Raw genomic sequence first — 9329 nt, forward strand, 5'->3', positions numbered from 1 at the left:
ATGTGATTTGAGCCTTATTTTGTGATTAGGCAATTTCTTGATGGATGTTGTGCATTTACCTTAATGCATTGTGTTTCATGATTATATGCACCCATATGTGTTTGACTTGAATGCTTTCATACTTCTTTAATCCTTGTTTTACCTTACAAGTTCACTTAAAGCATCTCAATCACACAAGGACAAGTGAAGTACATGCTTCTTTTGTGACATAGCTTTTTATGCTAATGTGTATTCTAAAAACCGTGCAATTTAGAACTCACACACTCACTTTTATGGATGTCACACTAATTCACTCACTCCATTCTAGTGATTTACCTCATTCCAACAATGTATGCTTCCTTGCTTTTGTATTGTCTCATCTTATGGTGTTATATTTTTGTTTTTCATGAATGATGCACCACAAGCAATAACAGAAGCAAGACTAAGAACACGCAGCACCGTTGACCTACCAGCTGAAGGTAGCAATCCGGAGAGTCGCCATACCCCCTTGCTCATCTTTGGATGCACCGAGGACGGTGCAAACTTTTAAGTGTGGGGAGGTCGTCCGACCGATCGGCGATTTTGGGTGACGAATTTCTAGTTCCAACACTTTTGCATTTCATTTTAGGTTTTTAGGATTCTTGTTGCATACATATACACAATAAGCTTAATCAAAATAATGAAATTTTTCAAGATTTCTATCTATAGGGCACCTCAATTGATTTGAGTGAAAACTTTTCATAAAACTTGCTTGAATCACATATATATATTGCGGAACATGAATTTTCAAGCTAAGAACACAAGCAAGTGAGATTTGAGCCTAATGGTGTGGTTACATCTTATAACCACTTATTTTCCTTCTTGTGTGCATTATTCTCTTCCTATGAATGTAATCTTTGATTTGTTCGATTCTTTATGTCCATTATTTTGTGTATTCATGCATGTATATGATTGAGGCCATCATTTCATTTAACTCACTTACCCAAATGGCCTTACCTTTTATCTTCCTTTGTTAGCCAAATTTGAGCCTACGATTAACCTACTTGTTCTTTAATTTAGCACATTACAAGCCTTAAAGCAAAAAACAATAAATGTCCTTATTTGGATCTTTGATTGGCTTAGGCTAGTGTGTGTGAGTATCATTTAAGTGTGGGAAATCTTGGAACATTGGGCGAATAAAAGGGTAGTTTTGTATTGTTATTGAAAATATTGGGAATTGGGTACATACTTATGTATTGATCAAATGTAAAACCTTATGCATTGATGCTCTTGTATATAGAAAAAAAATGAGAAAAACAAAAGAAAAAGAAAAGAAAAAGAAAAATAATATGGAAAAGAAAAAAAATAGAAAAAGAGAAAAAAAGAAAAGTAATAAAAAAGGGGACAAAATGCCCCAAAGCAAAGTATAGCTCAATAAAATCAATGCATAAGTGTTGTGAAATGAAAAGAAAATGCATGAGTATGTGAAAAAGTGAGGAATGGATAGTTAGATTAGAACTTAATTGTATAGGATGTCATAGGTTAGGTGGGAAGTCTAAGCCTATCAAAGATTCAAACTTCAAGCTCACTTGACCAAATATGCATCCTACCTTGACCCTAGCCCCATTACAACCTATGAAAAGACCTCATGATACTTGTATACATGCATGAAATATATGTTGATTGTTAGAAGAAAAACAAATCTTGGAAAGCGTGATTAGGAGAAAATTGAGAGAATCAACCCTAAAAGCTTGAGCGAATAGAGTGCAAACACTACCGGTGAGGGTTCGATGCTCAAGTACATGTTTCCACCTACAATCATCACTCTTCATGCAAGTTTGTAAAAATATTTAATAGCTCAATTCAATTGTGAATTAGACTTGCTAGTCTTTAGCCCTTGTGCATATATGCTTCTTGGAAATTGATTTATTTTGACCAAGCAATTGCATTCATGTAGATAGTTGCATATAGGTAGATTGCATTTAGTTAGTTTCCATTGAATAAATGCCATACCCTTACTTCATTCTTGGTTTAAGCATGAGGACATGCTTGGTTTAAGTGTGGGGAGGTTGATAAACCCCGTTTTGACGGTTTATCTTGTATTGATTTTAGGAAATTTTATCACCTTTTACCCACATTTATTCAATGAAATAGCATGGTTTTGTGATTGTCTCCTTATTTGTGCTTAGATGTGAAAACATGCTTTTAGACCTTTAATTTGATGATTTTTATTCACCTTTGATTCCACTAGATGCCTTGATGTGTTTGTTAGTGATTTCATATTGAAAAGGCTAGGAATGGATCAAAGGAGTGAAGAGGAAAGCATGCAAAGTGGAGAAATCATGAAAAGCCAAAGAGTTGAACTCGCCCATGGACGCGTGCGCGCACCTGGCGCTTGCGCGCACCTTGCGAATCACCCCATGGACGCGTACGCGGGCTGTGCGCGTACGCGTCGGTGCCGGTTTATGATTTTTTTATTGAAAACGCACCCAACAAACTCTCAAGGGTTGTGGGCCCCAATCTCAACCAACTTTGGCGCCAGAAATGCTATTTAAAGCCAAGGAATGAAGAGCAAGAAAAAAAGGAATTCATTTTTATACATTAGGATTAGTTAGAAGTAGTTTCTAGAGAGAGAAGCTCTCTCTTCTCTCTAGAATTAGGATTAGGATTAGGTTTTGTTCTTAGATCTAGGTTTTCATTCATGCATTCTTCTACTTCTATTCTTCAATTCCTTGTAGTTACATTCATTCTTCTTCCATTCTTTTGTTGTAATCTCTTTTATGCTGTTCTTGTATTTTGTTGTAGATCTACTCTTGTTCCTTCTCTTTTCTTTCAATTCAATTCAAGGTAATTCAATAATACTTGTGTTTCCTTTAATTGTTGTTGTTAATTCTTTACATTTGATTGTTGTTTGAATTAATTCTTGTTGTTGACTTACTATGCTTTTTTTTTATGCCTTCTAAGTGTTTGAGAAAATGCTTGGTTGGATTCTAGAGTAGAGTTTTATGCTCTTGGCTTGGAAAGGTAACTTAGAAACTCTTGAGTTACTAATGTCCAAGTAATTGATGATTGGGATCCGTTGACTCTAGTTCTCACTAATTGAATTAGGACTTATGGACTAGGATTGATATAGCTCATTTGACTTTCCTTTACTACTAGTTAGAGGATGACTTAATGAGATTAATCCTTGCCAATTCTCATATTGTGATTAGTAATTAGGATAGAGATTCTTGACCACCAACCCTTGGCAAGACCTTTTTAGCCATTACTTTACGTTTTAGCATTTAACTTCCATGTTTCTTATCAAAACCCCAAAAATAACTCATAACGAATAACAAGACACTTTATTGTAATTCCTAGGGAGAACGACCCGAGGTTCAATACTTCGGTTTATAAATTTAGGGGTTTGTTTTAGTGACAAACAATCTTTTGTATGAAAGGATTATTGCTTGGTTCAAAAACTATACTTTACAACGAGATTTCATTAGTGAATTTCTAAGCCATCAAAAATTTCTAAGATTAATTGTGATGCCAGTTTTTGTAGTAGTAGAGACAAAATTGGCTTTGCTTGTGTGAGCAAGGATTGGAGTGGTAGTTAGCAACGAGGCTGTATGGGAGTTTTAACCAATAATAGTGTTCTTCATGAAGAATTATTTTCTATTTAAAGAGATTTTATTCTTGCTTAGGATGCTGGTCATAGAGATGTCATATGTGAGATTGATTGTGTAAAGGCTTACATCCTTATTCAAAATAGAGAGTAAGTGTGGAGTTTTGAATACTTCTTGATTCAAAAAATCTACGATATCATGTATTGTTAGAGGACAGATTTGAAACTATTTCAGAGAGAAACAAATAAAATGACAGACATCATGGCAAAGAGGACGTTGACAATAAATCAGAATCATATTGAGCTCAGAGCACCTTAGAAGGAATTCAAAAAATACTTTATTAGAGACCTTACTACTGTTAGCTACCCTTAGGCTTTAGTTCTCTTTTTTTTTATTCTTTTTTTTTTCTTTTCTTTCTTCTTATCAAGACACAAAATAAAAAAAACCAATTAAATACTAAAAGATTTGACCAATTTAACTAATTTATCAATTTTTAATTGATTGTCTGACAATCTTTTTATATCTTAAATTAAACTTATTTAATGGTTGGGACTTATTCTAACAAATCAATCACTTTGCTCTAACTTTTAAAATCATGCCTTTAAGTATTTCCACCCTTCGAAGTTCAAACATTAAGCACATTAATCAAAATATAGAATCTAACAAATCGCCAACAATATCCTTAATTCCTTATTATGTTAGTATTGGAAAAAAATTGTAAAGATAAAAAAATTAATGCAATCAAATTTTATATCTTACAAATTACTGATTTCAAAGATAAGAATTTTCTTTAGAATTTAATTCTATCTAGGTTATGGTGTGTTTGGAACGTTAAATAATTATTCTAATAATTTTTATTTGTGTAATTATTTTTTAAATAGTCATGTAACAATTAATTTATATTTAAATGATTTAGTTAAAAAAATTTATTTAAAATAATTATTACATTTAAAATGTATAAAAAAAAATACTTTTTTTATATGATAAAATTACTAAAAGAGGTATAAGATAATTATACATAAATATATAATATTTTATGTTATTTTTAGGTTAATTTAGTATAAAACCCAAATACCATATGTATGAACAAAAAACTTTTTTTTCAGATAATACTCAAAATAGGGTTAAGATTATTCAACTCAAGTAATACTTAAGTTTTATTGTTTTGATTATAATCCAATTGCTCAAATTTCACCTAAATATTTTTTATGAGCTTTTTTCATATGGTACCAAACATCCTACTGTACATTCTAATAATATTATGAAAATTGAATCAGATTAGCTGGTTGAACCGATTCAACTGAGAACTGGCGTAGAAAATGATTTGATCCTCCTACTTAAACCGTCAATGACGAAATTGTCGAAGAAATGCTGAATCGGCCGGTTGGACCGGACTAAAAACTGACCGGTTCAAATAAAACATCGTCGTTTTAGTTATGTTTTGAAAAAAAAAACAAAACCCCCACCCACCCCACGCGAGTTAACCCCTCCCCCTCCCACCCCCACCCCAACCCCACCAAACACCCCCTCATTCGAAAGACAAACACATAGCAAGCCCTAGCTCCTTCCAAAACCAAAAACCCAGCTTCCTGAACGGAATCGCCACCACCGTCCGTGGTTGTCGGCGTCTCCGCGGCCTCCTCCTTACCTTGTCTCAATCCCATACAGCCAAACCTTTCCTTTCTGCTTGGCACGTCGTTCATTCTCCAGGTGAAATCGTTGTTTGAGGCCTCTAGCTGCTGCGCCGTGATGTCGCCGTCGTGTCTTCGTTGTCTCGCCATCGTCTTCCTGTTGTCAGTGGAAGGTTAGCAGCACTGTGATTTACTGATTTCTGTTGAGTCTGTTACTCTGTTTCATGATTTTGAGGTTGATTTTGTGATTTGTGATTTCCGTCATCTTTTGCTATGCTGTTGTTGTTGTTACTTGTTATGCTGCTGTTATTATTATGCTGTTATTTTGTTATGGCACTTGAAATTAAGTAATCTGTGATTAGTGTTTTGAATTTAAAATTTGTGATTAGTGCTTTGTTATGCTACTGTTGTGAATTAATTTAGGGGTGATTATTTGTTATGCTGCTATTTTGAATTAATTTAGGAGTGATTATTTCTAGTTGTACTGCTGCTGTTTTTAACGTTGATTATAATTTATTGATTTCAGTTATCGACGAAAGTATTAATCAAGAAGCAGTTGCTGATAACAATGCACCTGTTAGTAATAATTCGCCCGCCAATCCTCCCAGGTGCTCAACCAAGCCTTAAAAGTGTTTTGCAAAATAAAGAGGCGATACACGAGGTTGATAAACGGTTAGCTTTTTGATTGTGAAAATTCTTTTATACGGCGGTGGTGGTAGTGATCTTTATGCTGCATCTCTTGATTCATCTGTTCAAGAGGGTGGAAATAAAGATAAAGATGGCTCCACCGAAACAAATCTGCAACAAGTTCTTGCGGATTTTGATGACTGATAAATTTTCATGATATTTTGAATATTTCTTTTCACTATTTAACTTTTGAAATTGTATTTTTATAAGATCATATAGATTTAGTTGACGATATTTCATGTAATATTTTAAATTTGAAAGATATTTATGATTTATATTACACTATAGCTATATTTTATGATGTTTATTTTTAATTTATTTATTATTTTATTTTAAAATAATTTTTTTAATTAAACCACTAATAAAATTGGTTGAACCAATAAATTAATAAACCAATAGTTAAAACTTAGAACGGTTTGACGATGGGTCAGATTCATATATCAAACCTTGCATTCCAAACAAGGGATGGGAACAAAGAGAAACGGGTTATTAACCGGGTCAATCCGAATCCAAAGTTATTTATGTTGTAGTCAAAATGTCAAATACTCAAATAGTCAAATGTTAATGTTCAATTATTCGTGAGAGGTATAAAATGTTAAATCCCACAGTTCTAGGGTTTTAAGGTTGTTGCTGTGTCAGCTTTCGTGCTTGTTGTGTTGGATCTACTGTCACGGAAAGACGATTCATTTGATTTGATATAGCCATGACTGCTCAGACCCAAGAAGAGCTTCTAGCTGAGCACCTCGAGCAGCAGAAGATCCATGTAATTCATCTTCTCTTCTCAAACAACCTTCTACACCCTCTTTTCTTTGATTCAATTTTGATTGTTAGGGTTTTGGGATGTTTTAATCGGTTCACCTTTCTTTTTGTTCCCCCCGGGGGGGGGGGGGGTATCATTGGGTTTGTGGGTACTGATAGTGTGTGTTTTAGGGTTTACTTTTTCGGCGGTGTTTCATTTTGGAGAATCTTATGTTTTTTATGTTATTGTGATTTGTATTGTTGATTCTTGGTTTGTAGAAATGTAGTAGCTTTAGGTGTGGAAGAGTGGAACATTTCAGTTGAGTAAATTGAAAGGCTAATGGGAATTGAAATGTTCTGGGAGTTTGCAAGAGAAGACGGAGTGAATTTTGAATTAGAACATATGCATTTTCGAACAAAGGAATAGTTGAAAAGAGTTTGATCTAGAATAACAGTTAATAACATCAAGTACACTCTTTAACAAGTGAAACATGTCTCGAATCATTGTTTAGATTCTTTTATACAGTGTGACTATAGTTTGGTCAATGTGTACTGATGCCCTTTGTACTCTCCATCTTTTATGGCCTACTATGTTCTCTGTTGTCTAATTGTTTAAAGCTTTTTAGTGTTGGTTTGGATTGGCTTTTTTGAGTGAAAAAAAGTAACTTTTTTTTAATAAAGTATTTTATTCAATTTGAAACATATTTGGATATGTCTCTACAAAGTAGTTTTGTTAAAAAAAAGAAAATTATTTGCTTTTTTTTAAAGCTAACAATACCTTTCTTTTGAAAAAAGCAGAAGCAAAATACGTTTTTAATACTTAAAAATTCTTTTTAAAAAGTCTATTTAAATATGAAATCATTTTTGTCTATTAAAAAGTTCTTTTTTAAAAAGATGAAAAAAATAAGTATTTTTTTCATAAGCCAATCCAAACTGACCCTTACTTATATTTTGTGTAGCATGATGAACCTGTAGTTGAAGATGACGAAGATGATGAGGATGACGATGATGAAGATGACGAGGATGATGACATTGCTGAAGGTAAGTTAGCAAGCCACCTATGTCTTATCTACTTTTGTTCTTGCATGTGGTATATTTTTAATAGTAGCACATCTCTACTAACTTTGTTTGAATTTTTATGAAGTCACAGAACAGAGTTATATTGTAAGTAGATAATTCAATTTAGCCAATGTTCACTCTAGAAGTGACCAGTATTTTCTTTCATGGGCTGTTTTGAACTTTGTCTAATACTTCTCTATTTTGTTTTATTTTATTTGCTGCCTTCGTTTTTTTAGGGAAATAATTATGGACTGCAAAGTTGTTGAATTTAATCTTTTATTTCTTTCTATAGTAACTTACAGTCTTATACCTTTATTAATTAGACCTAGAAATTGCTCTCTATGCATTTGATGGTCAACATGGATTAATGGGACGCATTGAAGTAAATCTAAATTTCTTCCCAAATTGCATCTTGAAATTGAGTTATAATAAATCATGCACGTGTTGTGCCAGACACTGGTTGGGTTAAATTCTTCTAAGTGCACCTTCAATTTATCCTGTTTGCTGTATGAATGTGATAATGCTATCAATTATTGTTTATTTTGTACATGAATGTAAACAATGGATGCAACTAACAGTGAGGAACTTGCGTTCTAAAACAGGACATGAAGGTGATGTTGGTAGGTCCAAGCAGACACGGAGTGAAAAGAAGAGTCGCAAGGCAATGCTCAAACTTGGAATGAAACCTGTTACAGGTGTCAGCCGGGTGACAGTGAAAAAGAGCAAGAATGTTAGTAGATTACTAGATTTTACACTTTGTTTATACTGATTGTCTTGTCTCCATGTATTGATCAGTTTGTTGTTTGTCAGATCCTATTCGTTATCTCAAAACCAGATGTTTTCAAAAGCCCAACATCCGACACATACATCATATTCGGTGAGGCCAAGATTGAAGACTTGAGCTCACAGCTACAAACTCAGGCAGCAGAGCAGTTCAAGGCCCCCAATTTGGCTAATGCAGGACCGAAACCTGAATCTTCTAGTGTTGCCCAAGATGACGAGGATGTGGACGAGACGGGAGTAGATCCCAAGGACATAGAGTTGGTGATGACTCAAGCTGGAGTGTCAAGATCAAGAGCCGTTAAAGCTCTCAAAGCTGCGAATGGCGATATCGTTGCGGCCATTATGGAGCTAACTACTTGATGGATGGGCAGATTCTGTAGAATTTTGGTATCTGGACTCCTCGGTTATTTTTCTCTCTTGATCGAAATTTTTGCTCTCCTGGGTTTTTAAGTAGTGATTTGACAATCTCTCTGTTTTCTTCAGCTTTTCTGTGTAATGAAAGCACATTTTCAGCATTGGCATGTTTTCATGCCAAGAATGACAATCATGATTACCAATTGTCTTTCTTTGTTTTTCACAAATCGCACTTTTGTGTTTCATGATTAGTATGGCTTACATCTCACAAAATTACAATGCTTGAAAAATTGGAAAAATTCTTAAATGTATAAAAGATTGAACTTGTTGAAAATTCATTTGGTGTAAAGTTGTATTTTTACATGCAGGATGGATCTACTTTGGTCACTTTGCTCGAGTTGGCGAGGGAAATAATTGAATATGTTTCCCATGCATATATGAATCCTTCATTTATATTATGAGTGAACAGAATGTCAGAATCCAAATTAGTAGTTGACTCTTGACTCATGGC

At 33.9% G+C, this 9329-nt stretch overlaps 1 protein-coding gene across 1 annotated transcript; it reads left to right on the top strand.

Annotated features, from left to right (window-relative positions):
* Positions 1 to 6403: 6403 nt before the first annotated feature.
* On the top strand, positions 6404 to 9045 carry LOC130932408 (nascent polypeptide-associated complex subunit alpha-like protein). The gene is made up of 4 exons (XM_057861731.1): positions 6404 to 6647; positions 7582 to 7663; positions 8284 to 8411; positions 8492 to 9045. Exons 1-4 carry the CDS (start codon positions 6588 to 6590, stop codon positions 8822 to 8824), a joined length of 603 nt encoding a protein of 200 aa, XP_057717714.1. The 5' UTR covers positions 6404 to 6587; the 3' UTR covers positions 8825 to 9045.
* Positions 9046 to 9329: the final 284 nt, after the last annotated feature.

The sequence above is a fragment of the Arachis stenosperma genome, chromosome 6, assembly GCF_014773155.1.
Source record: "Arachis stenosperma cultivar V10309 chromosome 6, arast.V10309.gnm1.PFL2, whole genome shotgun sequence".
NCBI lineage: Eukaryota > Viridiplantae > Streptophyta > Magnoliopsida > Fabales > Fabaceae > Arachis > Arachis stenosperma.

What these genes read in the sequence shown, in the direction of transcription:
- LOC130932408 (XM_057861731.1), top strand. Translation starts at nt 6,588, where the DNA reads ATGACTGCTCAGACCCAAGAAGAGCTTCTAGCTGAGCACCTCGAGCAG. An exon ending in TCGAGCAGCAGAAGATCCAT is followed by an intron (nt 6,648 to 7,581) that starts GTAATTCATCTT and finishes TATTTTGTGTAG; the next exon opens with CATGATGAACCTGTAGTTGA. An exon ending in GGATGATGACATTGCTGAAG is followed by an intron (nt 7,664 to 8,283) that starts GTAAGTTAGCAA and finishes GTTCTAAAACAG; the next exon opens with GACATGAAGGTGATGTTGGT.